The sequence below is a fragment of the Camelina sativa genome, chromosome 15 (assembly GCF_030686135.1).
Source record: "Camelina sativa cultivar CO46 ecotype springtype chromosome 15, ASM3068613v1".
Classification (NCBI taxonomy): Eukaryota; Viridiplantae; Streptophyta; class Magnoliopsida; order Brassicales; family Brassicaceae; genus Camelina; species Camelina sativa.
Window position 1 is genome coordinate 26,720,369 of NC_141894.1, and position 16,794 is coordinate 26,737,162.

The window sequence follows — 16,794 nt, forward strand, 5'->3', positions numbered from 1 at the left end:
GCGGGCTTGTTGACACAGCTGTTGGAGCGGGTACCAGGTTTGGGCCCGGCTCAGGCTCAGGTAGTGCCACCAGTGGTGGTGGAGGAGTATCAGCCAGTGGCTGCGGATGTGAGAGCTCATGCTCGTTATTTGTCTATGCTGAAGGAGATGCATAAACTTTATACTGAGAGGTTTTCGGGTGGTACAGACCCTACTGTTGCGGATGCGTGGAGGACGAGTGTGGAACGTAACTTCCATACTCTGAGATGTCCTGAGGAGTTTTGGGTGGACATAGGGGTCCATCATTTGAGTGGTGATGCTGAGGTGTGGTGGAGATCGGTGGCTGCTAGGAGAGTGCAGCGGGAGATGACTTGGGCTGACTTCGTTTTGGAGTTCAACCGCAAGTATTTTCCTAGAGAGGCATTGGATCGTCTGGAGGTGCAGTTCCTTCAGTTGTCTCAGGGGACACGGTCAGTGCGGGAGCTGGACTTGGAGTTCAGTCGACTTCTTTGTTATGGGGGTCGGGCAATGGAGCCTGAGGAGGCTCAGATCAGGAGGTTCTTGAGGGCTCTACGTGATGACTTGAGAGTTCACTGTAGAGGGAGGAGTTATGCTACGCGTGCAGAGCTGGTTGAGACTGCAGTAGAGATTGAGGAGGATATCCGGGCACAGTCAGTGGTGGTCAGTCCAGCGGTTCAGACAGAGGAGACTTCGGAGCAGAACAATCCAAACAAGGGTAACAAGTCGGAGCAAAGGCATAAGAGGAAGCGGGAAGACACGTCAGGTATGCAGCAAGGTGGGCGAGGGTGCTTCGGATGTGGGAGCAAGAACCACAGGTTGGCAGACTGTCCCAAGAAAGGTGATTCACAAGAATATCGTCGATCGTGTTACCATTGTGGAGAGGAGGGGCACATCAGGCCTTTCTGTCCTAAGTTGAGACAGATGATGGGGGGTGCGGCACAACCGAAGGGAGGACCGGGTGCTCAACTCGGAGATTAGTTTGGCTTCTGATTCTTTTTATTTCAGCTACGTATTTTCGTTTGGAGTTGTAAACGTTTATTGCACTTGAGGTTTTAATAAAATGCAGTTATTTGGTTTTTGGAATTTGTGGATCTTGTGGAAAAGAAAATCGCTCGGGAATTCTATAAATGGAAAGTTGCAATGCATAGAAAGTTTCTAAAAACATAAAGTTCTATGAATAGTTAGAACTTGTTTTTAGTGGGGAGGGTGTTTGTAAACACAGAGGAGTTCAGATGTTAGTAGTGAGACCTGGGGGTGGCCATGGCTGTGGTGATATTCTCAGAGAGGATATGGGGTTGGTAGGACATTGAGATGTTCTACGTGGATCACGGGGTGGTCCAGGTTGGGGAAATGCTTATAGACGTTATGACCGTTTGCTAGAGGGACGGGGGGTCCTGAACAACTCATGAGGAGATGGGGGTTCTCCTGAGGGGACGGGGGGTCCCCTAGATACCGATAGCTCGAGGGACTGTGGTCCTGAGGGTGGCAGAGGAGATGGGGGTTCTTCTGAGGAGATGGGGGTTCTCCTGGTACCGTGATCTTAAGGGTGACGACCCGAGGGTGAGACGGTATGGCTCAAAGACGGGGGGTCTGAGAGTGTGATCGGTATGGCTTGAAGGTTGCGACCTAAGAGCAGATGAGTTGGTGGCAAAGTGTCAAGGACGTGGAGATAAGCATGGTAACCGGATGTGGAATTTATGAGACTGATGGGGGTTCAATCTCAGGGTTACGGTTGAGATCGGAAGCGGATCTCGGGATTGATGGGGGTTCAGTCTCGGGGTTTTCTATACGTTGACCGGGAGGGTCAGGTGTATGCTGGTCGGGGGGACCAGAGTGGTGAAGACCAGTGGGTTCAGGGTGGTTTGGACTAGTGGTGTCCTTGTTGCGGCAGACCAAATGGGTGGATGGTACGAACCGTTGCGACGGTGATTTGGTGAGTTTGCGGATGAGTGGCGGTGTGTTCAGATTCGAGGACGAATCTTCTGTTAGAGGGGGAGAATTGTAACACCCGCAAACCAAATTTTGGTATTTTGGTAAGGGTGTCGATCGACACCTCCTAGTGAGGCATCGATCGACACCAATTATGGTCGGTTTGGTCGGTTCAATTTTAATTGTCCGGTTTGCGTGGTTGGTTTAGGGAATCCCTAAATCGAGTTTTAAAGGAAGAAAACGACCTAGGGTCGTGTTGTTTTGGTCTTATTCGCCGTTTTGAGAAAACACAAAGAGAGAGTGTTCTTGAGCTTTTGGGAAGTGATTGAGAGATTCCTTGCTGTTCTTGGGAGATCTAAGGCTGGGAAGGTGTTAGAAGCTTGCTAGGAGTGAGGGAATTCGTCCTTGTTGGTCAGAATCTTCTTGAAAGAGGTGAGTGCATGACCATGGCTTATCTAAGCTAAGATCTCTAGATTCTATGTGATTTGGTGCTTATGTGGTTGTTTCTTTGAGTTCCCTATGGTATTTCGTCGCTGTTGTGGCTGGGTTTGGCTTCTGGGAGTGCAAGGAGCGGGTTGGAGAAGATTGGAGGCGAGATTCGGAGTTTCTGATCGAAGGAAATCGCTGCTCGGCAACGGTGTCGGTCGACACCAGTTGGGGTGTCGGTCGACACCAACGCGAGGATGGCTCGGGAGTTTGGCGAGTGTCGATCGATGCCATGTGGAGGTGTCGGTCGACACAAACTAGGGTTTTCGGGAGTGTCGGGCAGGGTGTCGGTCGACACCAGATAGTCAGTGTCGATCGACACCATCTGGTGTCGGTCGACACCCCTTGTTTCAGTTACGATGGATGTTGCATGCTATGTATATTGCCTGGTTTGTTTTATTGATTGTTGTTTGTGGCATGTAGAGATCTTATTGCTTGTGTGTATAGCCCAGTAGATGGGAGGATTGCCTCACTGAGTGTTTATCAAATACTCATGCATCTCAATTTGTGTTTGTGGTGCAGGTAAAGGCAAATTGTGTAGCGTGGAATCATGGCGATGAGGAGGAGGATGATCTAGGGTCTCGTTTGTGTGGTGTTGGTTATATTATTTATGTTGGAACCTTGGTTAGAGTTGTGATAGGTTGCTGGATAGATTGGATAGGAATGTTATTGTATTGATGATGTATCGTTTCTGTATTATTGGTATGTTTCCGCTGTGCATATTGGTTGTTATTGGTTTAATGAGGAAATGGTGGTTTGGGTGGTTCAATTAAGTAGTATGGGATGCTTAATTATATGTTGTACTTATTATTAAAAAGAAAAAAAAAGGGTCGGTCGTTTCATCCGTTTATGTTAATGAAACGACCGACCTTTTTAAAAAAATAATAAATAATAAATATATAACTATAATATAATAAATAAACTACAACTAGTGCTCCCATACCCACTAGCCACCTAACCACAATCACAACCAACAGCGGAAATAACCAACCAATATTCAACAATAATCCAATAATAAAATATAACCATATTCCAACATAATCAATATCCAAAACAACAGGAATCATAGAACCAGCAACCTAGCAATGTTCTAATGACTCAACTCTAGCAACCTAGCAATGCCAGACAACATAAAACCGAGTCCCTAGAACATCCTCCTCTTCATTGCCTTGATTCCACGATCACACTTTGCCTTTACCTGCACCACAAACACATATTGCAATGCATGAGTATTTTATAAACACTCAGTAAGGCAATCCTCCCATCTACTGGGCTATACACACAAGCATTAGAGTATCAATAACCAACACACAACAATCAACAAACGACAAATAACAAACCAGGACTCAGCATCGATCGACGCAACACATGCATCGACCGATGCCGAATGGGGAAGCATCGAAAGACACAGAAGCTGCATCGAACGATGCAAGTGTAACTTGCATCGAACGATGCAAGTGTAACTTGCATCGACCGATACCCAATCTGCATCGACCGACGCATGCTCGACGTACCACGAAAACCCTAGAGTTTTACGCACCGTCCTCGCACTTGCATCGACCGACGCAAGATATGCATCGATCGACGCAACGTCGAGCACCGTGATTTCCCCAAAGCTTCTCGCCGGATCTTCGTTCCTACAACCACAAAACTCGATCCCAAGCCACAAGAAAGCTTCCTAACGTCCATAGCAACGAACTAACAACACAAATCAAGCAGATTAAAGAGTTCTCTAGCTTAGATAAGCCATGGTCCTGCACTTACCTTTGCCAAGACGAATCTGAACCTAACACAAGGAAGAAAACGCTTCTAGGAAGCTCCTACAACGATCCCAGCTACAGATCTCTTCAGGAACAGCCTCAAAGCTCCAGAATTCTCAAGAACACTCAAGAACAGTTTTTCTCTCTTTCTCTTTTCTCAAAAACGGCCACACAACCACTAATGAGACAAAACTCGCATCTAAGGGTTTTCCTTAACCCAGAACGCAGTGTTTGACTTAAGTCAAAACGCACAGAATTGAACATGCATCGACCGATGCACCATCTGCATCGACCGATGCAACTCCCAAACCGGGATTCCGGTTCACGGATGTTACAGTTAATTCGGATCGTGTTTTACAAAGCGGATCAAGAATAAAAAGTCTTGGATCCAAACAAAATTGACCACAATTATATACAATAAAAGTCAAACAAAAAAATATACTCCCTCCGTTTCACAAAGAGTGTCATTCTGGAGATTTTTCTTTGTTTCACAAAGAGTGTCCCTTTACAATTCCAATGCATTATTTTATATTTCCAATGCATATTTTAATTAGATTTTCTAGTTTTACCCTTAATCTATAACTAAATTAACCTATTATATGAGGACATATATGTATATTTCAATGTTTTCTTAATTTGTGTGAAAAGTGTCAGAATGACACTCTTTGTGAAACATAGTGAGTATATTTTAGGGAACTAAAAACAAATCAGTATCGGTGATAATTAGTAACTTCCATAGCTAATAATAATATTATGGAGCATTAATCACAAATCTTAAATGACATATAATTCAATATAGAAAGCTATCCATATTTACATTCCAATTAAAAATGAATCATTAAGTTGATATCCTGAATGTTACCTTATCAAATGATATCAAATCAAATATCTAATCAACATTAAGTGGTTGCTAATTAGCAAGTTAAATACGACCACAATTTCAGTAAGTTAGCAAAATCGTTTTTATTTAGTAAATTAATGTGATACAAAACTCTACATGTTTCATATATTTTCTTGATTTAGTTTGAAAGATTTAAATTATCACATAACAAAATTTTAGCTACTTACCAAAATCTGTAGTTATCTTAGCTACTTACAAAAACGGGTATAAATTCAAAATTTTATATAAGTAAATATATTCAATTTGGTTATATATTTCGAGATATTTTCGGAAACATTGATTATCGATTTTAATGTTACATTGAGCTAATCTAATCTCTGTATAAAACGTGTCGAAGTATTTTGTTTCATTTATTCTCAATTTTTTTTTGAGCATCAATAGTTTGAGTTTTGAGTTTTCTGACTTTTATATTTCAATATCTTTTAGTCTTTCAGATTTGAAACTCTTCAAGAACATTTGAAAGATAAAAGTCCAGACTGTAAAACTTCTAAAATACGGTTGCTGTGACATAATCAAGTTGTTATAATCCATTTTATCTTATGATTCTTATTGTATAGTTACGGTTTTTCTTTATGTTAGTACATATATACATTAGCTATAAAAGTGTAGTTTTACTTAATGATTATATTGTTACACGTCGCCTATTGATAATAATCATATTAGTGTGAGTGATTTCTTCGATATATTTCCAAACATAATAAATTTTGCAGTGTTATAAGGTTCTGACATGGCTGGCTTAAGCATCTGATCAAGGTTTAAAGTAAAAATATAAATAATTCAGTGGTTCCTTCTCTTAGGTTTAATGAACCATGTTCTTTTTGAAATTTAGTTCTTTTTATTTGTAAAAGTCTTTTATTGATTATGAAGCTAATTTATGTTTAAATGTATTTTTACAGGGTTGGAAAATTCATGCGTAACTCTAGAAAATATATGTGAGCCCTTTTTGTTCGATTTTGAATTACTCTAATTTTTTTAATGTTTTTAGAATTTTACATCATGGTTAATGAAATACTAACTATTTAACAATTAAATGTTTTGTTTACCTTTCTGAAATTATATCTTAAGATTATCGTAGCTGTGAAAAATTGTAATGAAAATATTGTAATATCTTTCATTTAAGATCTAATACTATTCAATTGATATTCTTCATTTTTAAATGATTTTAATATATCTTTTTGCCATACATGATTTAATAATATTTACATGTTTATATATGTTTGCAGGGGGTAAAAAGAACAAATGTTGTTACTACATATGGTGTGAAAGAGAAAATATGAAAGATTAATTATCAAGGGACTTTAATCATGAAGAATATGTAATTATATATCAGATTTGTTTATCCATCCACACATATATATGTATATGTGTATACATATGTTTGGTTTTAAAAAGTCAAATGTTATTAATATATTTTCATAAAAAACTTGAATTGTAAATTCAAATTTTAGTTTGTTTTCATTTTATTTGGGTGCTATTTTAAACTGGGGCAATCAAACAAAATAAAACATATGGCTAGAATTGCCTACCAAACTGATAAAAATCAATAATATTCAATAAAATTTTGGAGAGATAATTATAAATATAAGTAACATAAGGAGATCAAATTTAATTCTACAATATTCTAACAGATCTGATTCTTCTTTTTGACAAAAACACATAGAATATTGTACTGGTATGATATGTTTACAAATCTGATAAATAACCTTAACTTTTTAAATCAATTCCGCACGTATGTGCGGGTCTGAATCTAGTTGTTTTTAATTTCTACATCACAAAAAAGTTGGTCACTCTACAAGACTTGCACGTTATGTCTGTAGTAAATAACCTTTATTGATCACTTGATAGATTACACAACAAGATTTTTAGAGAGTAGCTCATGTTTTGTAAGTTGTAACATATATATACTTCTAACTTCTAAGACCTGGAGAAATAATATAGAATACTACTCCATCCGTATAAACCTTTTATTTGTGTCATTAACAGCCACAATCAGTCAATCACTACGTAGGGGGGTGTATTCAAACCATGATTTTAGAGAATTTGATGGGATTTAGGAAATTTAGAATTTTGATAGATTTTAGTGAAGTTCATATGATTTTCTGTAAAATTCTTTCAAATCCCACCTAAAACCATGAGATTTGTATTTCTGTATTGTTAACTAAACAAATCCTCCAGAATCCTAAAAGTTATTAAAATCCTAATCCACAAAACTGTTTTGAATAACAGTGGATTTTAAAGTAGATTTTTAAATCATCAGTTCAATAACAAGAGATTTTAATGGATTTTAAAGTAGATTTTTAAATCATCAGTTCAATAACAGTGGATTTTAATAGACTTTTTAAAATCCATGATTGAATAACATAGAATTTGTAAATTTCATACAAATCACTTAAAATGTCAAGTTGAATATATCCTCCGTAGTGTTAGGCCAGCAGCAAAAAAAAAACAAGGTTAAATTCCCGGACAACACGTCTAAGATCTTCTCCATCGGGGGGTTCAAGGTGGAGTTTTGAGAAAAAAAAAAAAAAAAAAAAAAAAAAAAAAAAAAAAAAACAAGAACTCTTCTTATATAGTAACCTCAATTTCCATATAAGAGTTGTGACGTGTCAGTTAATTGTTAGGTAAGCCGTTTAATTAAGAAATTTTTTTTTTGGTCGATTGATTTATTTTTCTTCCGATTCCTCGCTATCGAGAGTCTCTCTTTTTCTTCTTCAATCGACTAATCAGTTATACCTTATTCTAAATCTACCAAATTGAATCGATTATCAAATTAGTTTTGAGTTGTGGATCTCGGATTCAACTCTCCCTTCCTTGGATCTCGGATCGAAGGTCTCTAAATCTACAAAATCAAGTGGGTACGCGTCTTGTGAGTCTCAATTTCGTTTCTTAGTATAGGTTTATTTTCAATTTGTATTTCCTCTTAGTATAGGTTAACAATCTGTTTTCTCTTAGTATAGGTTTACAATTTGTTTCCTCTTGTTTTCCTCATAGTCTATAAAGAAAGAAAATGCATAATTGTGTCTGAATTGTGTCTCTGGTTTGCAGAAAGTTTTTTTTTTAAGAAAGAGATTGATATGAGTAAGAGTTTTGATGTTTACATTCTGTTTCCTTAGGGTTATTTTATGTTTGTTAGAAAATTAGGGTTCTTGGTCCATTTTTTTGGTAGAAGTTGTCTTTTTAATGTTTGATTAGGAGGAAGCAGTTGTTTGTGTTCTTCCAATTTTAAGTGATGCATTGTAATGAAATGCGTTGTTAGTGTTTCTGTTGATCAAGGGCAGTGTTAATTTATTGAATTGTTGCTAGGTGAAGGAGCTTGATTATTCCAAATCAGGGCTTAAGCTGTATCGATTCAATGGGTCTCCTCCCTTGGATCGTTTGGTAAACTGGTCAGAATCCCGAGTGTTTTCTCTCTCACAGGATACTTACAAGGTAGGTTTAAGATTCTCTGTATTACAATATGTTTTAAGTCAGAATCTATTATAGTGTCTTTGGTATAGTTCTTTAATTGTGTTTTTTGTTTGTTTTAAATGTCCTTCTGCTGCTTGAATATCGGATGCAGAGGTGAATAACCAGACCGCTTATGCTCAGGTTTTGCTTAGCTCTGTTGCAGACAAGGCTTAACAAACTGGTAGAGACTTTCACACCTCTTGCTCCTTTTTCTGCATAGTTGAAGCTCTGCTGCAGTCTATCCAGGCTCTGGAACTGCATCAGAGCCTGGGTAGACTGCAGCAGAGCGTCAACTATGCAGAACAAGGAGCAAGAGGTGTGAAAGTCTCTACCAGTTTGTTAAGCCTTGTCTGCAACAGAGCTAAGCAAAACCTGAGCATAAGTGGTCTGGTTATTCACCTCTGCATCTGATATACAAGCAGCAGAAGGACATTTAAAACAAACAAAAAATACAATTAAAGAACTATACCAAAGACACTATAATAGATTCTGACTTAAAACATATTGTAGTACACAGAATTTTAAACCTACCTTGTAAGTATCCTGTGAGAGATAAAACACTCGGGATTCTGACCAGTTTACCAAACGATCCACGGGAGAAGACCCATTGAATCAATACAGTTTAAGCCCTGATTTGGAATAATCAAGCTCTTTCACCTAGCAACAATTCAATAAATTAACACTGCCCTTGATAATCAGAAACACTAATAATGCATTTCATTACAATGCATCACTTTAAATTGGAAGAACACAAACAGCTGCTTCCTCCTAATCAAACATTAAAAAGTCAGCTTCTACCAAAAAAATGGACCAAGAAACCTAATTTTCTAACAAACATAAAATAACCCTAAGGAAACAGATTGTAAAAATCAAAACTCTTACTCATATCAATCTCTTTCTTAAAAAAAAACTTTCTGCAAACTAGAGACACAATTCAGACACAATTCTGCATTTTCTTTCTTTATAGACTATGAGTAAAACAAGAGGAAACAGATTGTAAACCTATACTAAGAGGAAACAGATTGTAAACCTATACTAAGAGGAAATACAAATTGAAAATAAACCTATACTAAGAAACGAAATCGAGACTCACAAGACGCGTTCCCACTTGATTTTGTAGATTTAGAGACCTTCGATCCGAGATCCAAGGAAGGGAGAGTTGAATCCGAGATCCACAACTCAAAACCAGCGCCGGCGCAATCAATGGAGTGTCCCGGTGTGATCATAAAAAAGGCCCTTTTTTTACTAAATAATCGGACAAAAAAGGTAAATTTTGTCAAAAACAAAAAAGGAAGTAAAATACATTTTAAGTGAATAATGCCATCATGTTTATATGATCTGAAGCAAACTCATCAATTAAACTTTCTACATCTAGTTCATCCAAAAAATCATTCTCGATTGCTATCAAAGCTAGTCCGTTCAATCTCTCTTGCAACATGGATATCCTCAAATATAACTTCAATAGCTTGAGTTTAGAGAAACTCCTTTCTGCAGAAGCAACAGTAACTGGAACTGTTAGTAAAATCCTATATGCAATTGTAGTATATGAAAACTATCAAATAGTATAATATAATTCAATACATCATTTGCTCCCATATTTTCATTTGGCAAAAGCTCCTTAAGATATTTTAGCTCAATAAAAAGTTCATCTCCATTAATGTCTATTAAATCACCACTTTTCAAACTATTTTCTAAAAAACTACAACCAGACTTCAGATTCACATCATCACACAATTTCAATCTAGTAGAATCAAACAAAAAACCAAATATATGTTCATACGATTGATATTCTCAAACCTCTTATCAAATGAACTAATAGCATGATCTATGATGTACAAAAAATATTCAATTCTAAATGTTTCTTCTACAGAAAATATTGTCTCATTACCAATAAATTCATCATATTTTCTTTTTCTACGGATAACTCTTCTTTGAATAAATACAGGTTCAATACCAACTTCATTAGCAATTTCCTTAGCTTTTGTCATAGCATTAAGAAATCCACTTTCTCTATATTTTTTAAAATAAGAAAGTAATCCACTTACCTCTTTCATTGCAACATCAATTTGCATATCTTTTGATTGTAACTTTTTACTAACAATATTCACCACATGCAATATGTCAAACCAAATAATAGTTGATAACAAAAATTCAAAACTACTAAGCTCATTCATTGCTAAAGATTTAGATTCACTTTGAATCATTGGGTCATTGTCACTTTCGGCCACTTCAAGTAAAGCTTCTCTTACATCTACAATTTGAAATCTTATTGCTTTAATACTTTCAACACGACTTTCCCATCATGTTGTTGATAATTGCTTAAGCGTTAACCCTTTCACATTCTTTTTCAAAATATCCCACCTCTTTACTGAATTAGCAAACAAAGAATATAAGCGTTGCACTACTCCAAAAAAATCTTTAACCTTCACAGAATTATTTCCAATATCACACAAAACCAAATTAAGACTATGACAAGCACATGGTGTATAAAAAGCTCTAGGATTTATATCCAAAAGCCTTTTTTGTACACCTTGTTTGCTTCCTTTCATATTAGATCTATTATCATAACCTTGACCTCTTAGATTATCTATATCTAGACCTAAAGATTGTAATACATCTTTTAACACTACTCCAAAAAGATTGCTTAGAACAGAGAATTGATTGGAGAAGAAGGATAAAGCAATCAATACAGGAAATTTTCAGGATAACGGAAAATCAGTGGAAAACTCATGAACATATTGAACTCGATTTATAAAGACTCAAATTGGAAATTTCTAACGGCTAGTAAGAGAAAGATAAACGATTTACCCATCGGATAATTAAGAGCACCTGATTAAGAGGAAAATAAAGCTGCATCGACATATTTTGGGACTGTCGGAACTGAGAAGGAGGTGAGACAGCGTGAGATCGGATCAAAAGAGGAAATGAAGCAACAAGAGTTAGTTTTAGGTTTAGTGTTATATCATTGGGCCTTAAATTTATTGGGTCTTAATTTTTTTGGTCTCAGTGCAAATGCACTTGTTGCACTGGTCAATCGCCGGACTTGCTCAAAACTAATTTGATAATCGGTTCAATTTGGTAGATTTAGAATAAGGTATAACTGATTAGCCGATTGAAGAAGAAGAAGAGAGAGACTCTCGAGAGAGAAGAAGCAGAAGAAAAATAAATCAATTGACCAAAAAAAAAAATCTCAATTAAACGGCTTACCCAACAACTAACTGACATGTCACAGCTCTTATATGGAAATTGAGATTACTATACAAGAGGAGCTCTTGTTTTTTTTCATTTTCTGATTTTTTTTTTTTTTCTTTTAAAACTCCACCTTAAACCCCTCGATGCGGAAGGTCTAAGATCCTTGAGGTACTAAAGAAGATACAATCTTAAAGTTTACATCCACCAAAGTGTACATTAAAAAACATAATTGTGTCGGCCTTAATTTTAGTCGTCACATGTAATTTATCGTCAGTTTTAACTAAGTCTTTGTATGTTAGCCTGTCGGGTTGGCTTTAGTCGTAATTAGACCAAAAATGTTTTCTTCTTATGATTCCAACCAAGAATGTTTTCGCCTTTTGGAATTTAAGTTCCAAATATTTAGAATGAAAAAAAAAAATCGTTTTGTTTAATTCGAACACATTAAATGCGCATCAATGATGGGTCCATATCATCTAGGTCGCTCTTTTCGACTAATTCAAGCTTTGGCTACGTACATTTTAATTAGTATATCGAACAATTTTGTATATTTTATGTTTAGTGCTACATATTATGAATCTCTTTATCTAATGTTTTTATTCAACTCGGATCTTTCGTAAGCTAAGTTTAGTTTGTGTAGATATGCTTTATCTCCCTCGTGTAAAAGTACTTAGAAATAAGAAATCACCCTAAGAAATAAGAAACATGTCAGTAAAAAGTTTGAAATGGTACCTATTGTAGGAGAGAGAAGAACACTCGAAACAATTGTGAAAATAAAAGCAAGCATCACCATATCCTCAGTCCTATCTAATGTCTCCGTTTAGGGTCTTGCTTGATCTTGTTGGATTGGAACCAATGAGCTCTAAGGGTAAATATTTTATAAGATTACAATCTGAAAAGAAAAATGGAAAAAAAAATGTAGACACGCAGAAAAACAAAATAGAAGATAAGAGAGGTTCACACTGGCCACAGCCCCACACTTATGTATAGTATACGTGTATAGTTCCATCGATTACTGCTTATGGCTTCTAATTTCAGCATTACACAAAAGTTTGTTATTTGCAAAATCTAAAGGTTTTTAGTAGATGGACTTTATCACTTCATACATATTCACAAAATGATTTTAAATAGTTCTCTTGTTTTTGAACCATCCTTTAAAAGATTTGGAGAGCTCCATCTTTATGATTTTTTGTGTCATCAACGGCTACATATGATATAACACATGCATATAGAGAATTTCATTTAGTTTGTATAGTGTTTTTTTTTTTTTTGAACAACCATAGTTTGTATAGTGTATGCCAAGTAATTAATACGGAAACAGTCACATGTTTAATCAAAGGATTATATATGTGTCTAGGACATACTCAATCCAACCATAAGCCTTATAGATTGTAGTACATTAGTATTATCACCGTATCATGACCTGGTAGATAGATTCCTTATCCAATGACACAGAGAACACCTAAAACCGAGTCTCATAAATTCCAAATCAAACCAAGTCTCATTCGATAGTTTGAATAGGAAACCCAAATCAAGAAAAATAGTATGATTCTGAAGTACAAACTCCTAAATCACCTTAGAACCCTGTGGAACTAAAGGATTCCAACAAATTTTAGTGTTAAGTTATATCACCCACAAAAGGGTATTTGAGTCGAGACATTGAGGGTCATTCAGCTGATTTAATCTTAAATTTTACATCCCCCAGAGTACAGAAAAAAAAAAAGAGAAGCTTTCTGTAAATTAGTAGTCTCCTCTTTTGGTTGTATCCCAGTAAGAGATAAGCACTAAACCGCCATTTTCATCTCTATCTTCTTGTGAGGATCATATCCTATGAGGTCAAAGTCAGCAGCGACAAAAGAATCAATTTGCTTCTTCTCTGGGTTTATCTTCAAAACCTGCAGTAATAAAGGCCATGGCAGAATATAAAAACATAGTAAGGATAGATGAAAAATACATTCGTATGTAATGATCGATGCTAGCTATACTTACTGGAAAAGGTTTTGGTGGATTCTGAAGTTGCTCTTGCAGAGCCCTCACATGAGTTCTGTACACATGAGCATCCCCTATAACATGGATAAAATCACCAGGAACAAGATTGCACACGCGAGCGAGCATGCAAGTAAGAAGAGAGTAGGACGCAATGTTAAAGGGCACACCAAGGCCCATGTCTGCTGAACGCTGATACATTTGACACGAGAGTTCCCCTTCTGCCACATAGAACTACAAAGAAAAGAGTAATAAAAAAAAATCAAACTCATTGTAACGAAACAAAGGTATTAGACAATAAGGTAGAATTACCTGTGCAAACATATGGCATGGAGGAAGTGCCATCATCTTGAGATCAGAAGGATTCCAAGCTGACATTATGATACGTCGATCATCAGGATTGTTCTTGATTTTGTCAATTATATCTAAGAGTTGATCAAATCCTTGACCGGTATAATCAGCATGCATATCTGTGTACCTGAAAAACAAGAGAGATATGTTTCACCAAAACAAATCCAGCCAAATAGAAGAAAAGCCAAAATATGCATAAAATTGTTACTGACTTAGCACCAAAGTGTCTCCATTGAAATCCATATACAGGTCCAAGGTCGCCTTCCTCTCTCTCTTTCAGACCGAGACTGAAATTATGGTAGATAAATAAGCAAGAAGGCCATCAACATCAAATTTTCATTTACCCAAAGGATAATGCCGGTTAAAAATCTTACCCATCAAGATACTCTCTGGACGCATTCCCATCCCATATATGGATACCTTTCTCCTGAAGGACCTGCCCATGTATAAAGCCTATCAGAGAACTACCTAATTCACTTGCATAGTTTTAGAGCACAGCAGAGACACACTGGCTTAATCACAGAGAAAGAATATCTCTTTTTTACCTTTGCACTGGTTGAACCGCTTATAAACCATAAAAGTTCCTCAACAACACCTCTCCAGAAAACTCTCTACACAAAAGATGCAAAGAGAGCGTGACTTTGAGTATGAGATAGTGTAGATGTGCAACTGCCACCAAATTAATACCACCAAATACAACAGAAGACAAAGTGAGCATACCTTTGTTGTCAGAAGTGGAAAACTTCTGCGTAAATTGAATTTCATCTGTGTTCCAAGAAAATGTGAGATCATTTAACCTTACTACCAGAAAATTTGAACACAAAGAAAGGTTTTTCACATCACCTGGCAACCAAATTTTGATAATGTACCAGTCCCGGTCCTATCATTCTTTACGTTGCCATTAGAGATGATATCTTGAACCATATTCAAATACAAGAACTCCTCATGCTGATCAAAAACCATCTTAGGAAGAAATGAAAACTTCTTCCCATCAAACTGAAGAGACTGTGAGTCATTTCTTTCATCAGAGGATTCATCAGCAGAACTTTTCACACGAACAAAACTCGTGAAACAAAACCTCAGTCCATTTTCAGCAACAGGAAACGACGAATACCAAGGCTGATAAACAGAAGTATCAATCCCAGGTATAAACGTATCACAGTCAATACTAGTATCAATCTCAGTTAAATGGATCGCATCACAACTAGGCCTGTTCAATGCTTCCCTACATAAAAATACAACCCAATCAAACAGTTAGTTGCAACAACTAGGACTGAGAGAATCCAGCAAAAAGGGGATGAGAAGAGACATCAACACATTACCTCAATATGTCACCACCTCCTATAACAAACACCCTCTCAATAGACAAACAATACGGCGGTAAAGCTAACAAATCAAGAGCAGAATCTACACTACTGCAAGTGACAACATTCTCAGTATTGGCAATATCAAACCCACCAGAGCGAGTCAGAACAACGTTAAGGCGACCCGAAAGCGGCCTATGCTTAGTTGGAATAGACTCCCAAGTCTTTCTACCCATCACAACAGCATTTTTCTTAGAGGAGTCAGACGTAGTTAGAGTGATGTCCTTGAAGAACTTGAGATCCGTAGGCAAATTCCATGGCAATTTACCATCTTTACCAATACCCATTTCTTTAGTCGCAGCAACCACAACTTGGTAAGTCCTTTGAGGCTCTGTAGCAGCCATAACGGTGGTGTCGTTGGGAACGAGAGTCGTTGTTTCCATGGTCGAAATCGAAACCTTTGCAATAGATGATGATGACGAATTGCGAAAGAGATTACAAAGCCGTCTTTGGGAATAAGACAGCAGAGACTGAGAGATAAATCATAACACACAAGAATCAGATTCGTACCAAAACAATTCAGGAATCGAAATTTTCAACAAAGTAAGCAAAAAAAAGGGTATGGAGTACTGACCGATTTAAAGGCGAAAGGGAGAATCTTTGAGGGATTGAGCAAATACCCAGAAGAGATCGGAGAAGAAAAGACGAAACCAGAATAAAGTTGGTAAAGGTTTACATTTTTTTTTTTTTTTTTTTTTTTGGGTTTTGGTTGAAAAGGACAGGAGAAGAGAGAGAGAGAGGATAAGCGGGAGAGAATAGAGGGAAACGCCGATTCGTAAAACGCTCAATGTAGGTCGTGTCTCCAATAAGGGCGTGTGTGTATCAGTGTGTATGTAAAGGATTAACAATTAAAAACATTATTTCTTTTTGTCAAAATTTGTATACTATATAGTAGTATATACTGATTTTATAACATCTTGAGATATTTTCATAATTATTTCTTATAAATTAAATAGATATATTTAAAATAAAACTAAGAGAGCATTTGATAAAATGAGTTTCGATTTGATAACATTAAGGTAGGATTTCTTCTTATAAATTTTATCGTTTTTTGTCAAATAAGCTTTTGTTAACTTAAAACCTCAAAGAGGAGAATTCATACAAAGGTAAATTTAAAGAATTACAAAGCTTAACAAGGTTAAAAGACATAAATAGATAATAGCTCCATGAGTTTTCCAAGTAAGTGCAAATCATTGGGAGGCCGAGGCTAACAAGGCTTGAAAGATCTGTTGGGACTATGGTGGAAGCGCCTTTGGAGACATGTTCTGTGGCGTCCTTGATCAATAAGTGATCGGTAATGGCTCTTGCAAAATATGCATCAGAGCGTTGACAAAATGTGGTACAACGGGGACTTGAAGGATGGGGTTCTCGCCAACAAGAG

General features: G+C 36.7%; 1 protein-coding gene and 1 long non-coding RNA gene across 3 annotated transcripts; both read right to left on the minus strand.

Annotated features, from left to right (window-relative positions):
- Positions 1-9,742: 9,742 nt before the first annotated feature.
- On the minus strand, positions 9,743-11,601 carry LOC147927158 (uncharacterized). Of its 2 annotated transcripts, none has more exons than XR_015581588.1 (2): positions 11,353-11,601; positions 9,743-10,011 (listed from the first exon to the last, which is right to left on the minus strand). It is a non-coding gene; the product is annotated as an uncharacterized LOC147927158 (long non-coding RNA). The 2 variants fall into 2 exon arrangements; XR_015581589.1 differs by having other exon boundaries at positions 11,332-11,437.
- A 1,593-nt stretch (positions 11,602-13,194) lies between these two features.
- On the minus strand, positions 13,195-16,282 carry LOC104747430 (bifunctional dihydrofolate reductase-thymidylate synthase 1). The gene is made up of 10 exons (XM_010469058.3): positions 15,988-16,282; positions 15,372-15,883; positions 14,893-15,274; positions 14,770-14,814; positions 14,595-14,660; positions 14,424-14,485; positions 14,262-14,336; positions 14,011-14,176; positions 13,702-13,932; positions 13,195-13,607 (listed from the first exon to the last, which is right to left on the minus strand). The coding sequence occupies exons 2-10, from the start codon at positions 15,794-15,796 to the stop codon at positions 13,497-13,499; spliced, it is 1,563 nt and encodes a 520-aa protein (XP_010467360.1). The 5' UTR covers positions 15,797-15,883; positions 15,988-16,282; the 3' UTR covers positions 13,195-13,496.
- Between the last annotated feature and the right edge of the window lie 512 nt (positions 16,283-16,794).

Excerpts from the sequence above, each read along its gene's own strand:
- LOC104747430 (XM_010469058.3), bottom strand. The coding sequence starts at position 15,796 with ATGGAAACAACGACTCTCGTTCCCAACGACACCACCGTTATGGCTGCT. Across the intron at positions 14,661-14,769 it reads TTCCACTTCTGACAACAAAG|AGAGTTTTCTGGAGAGGTGT; the intron begins GTATGCTCACTT and ends TCTTTTGTGTAG. Across the intron at positions 14,486-14,594 it reads GCGGTTCAACCAGTGCAAAG|GTCCTTCAGGAGAAAGGTAT; the intron begins GTAAAAAAGAGA and ends ATACATGGGCAG.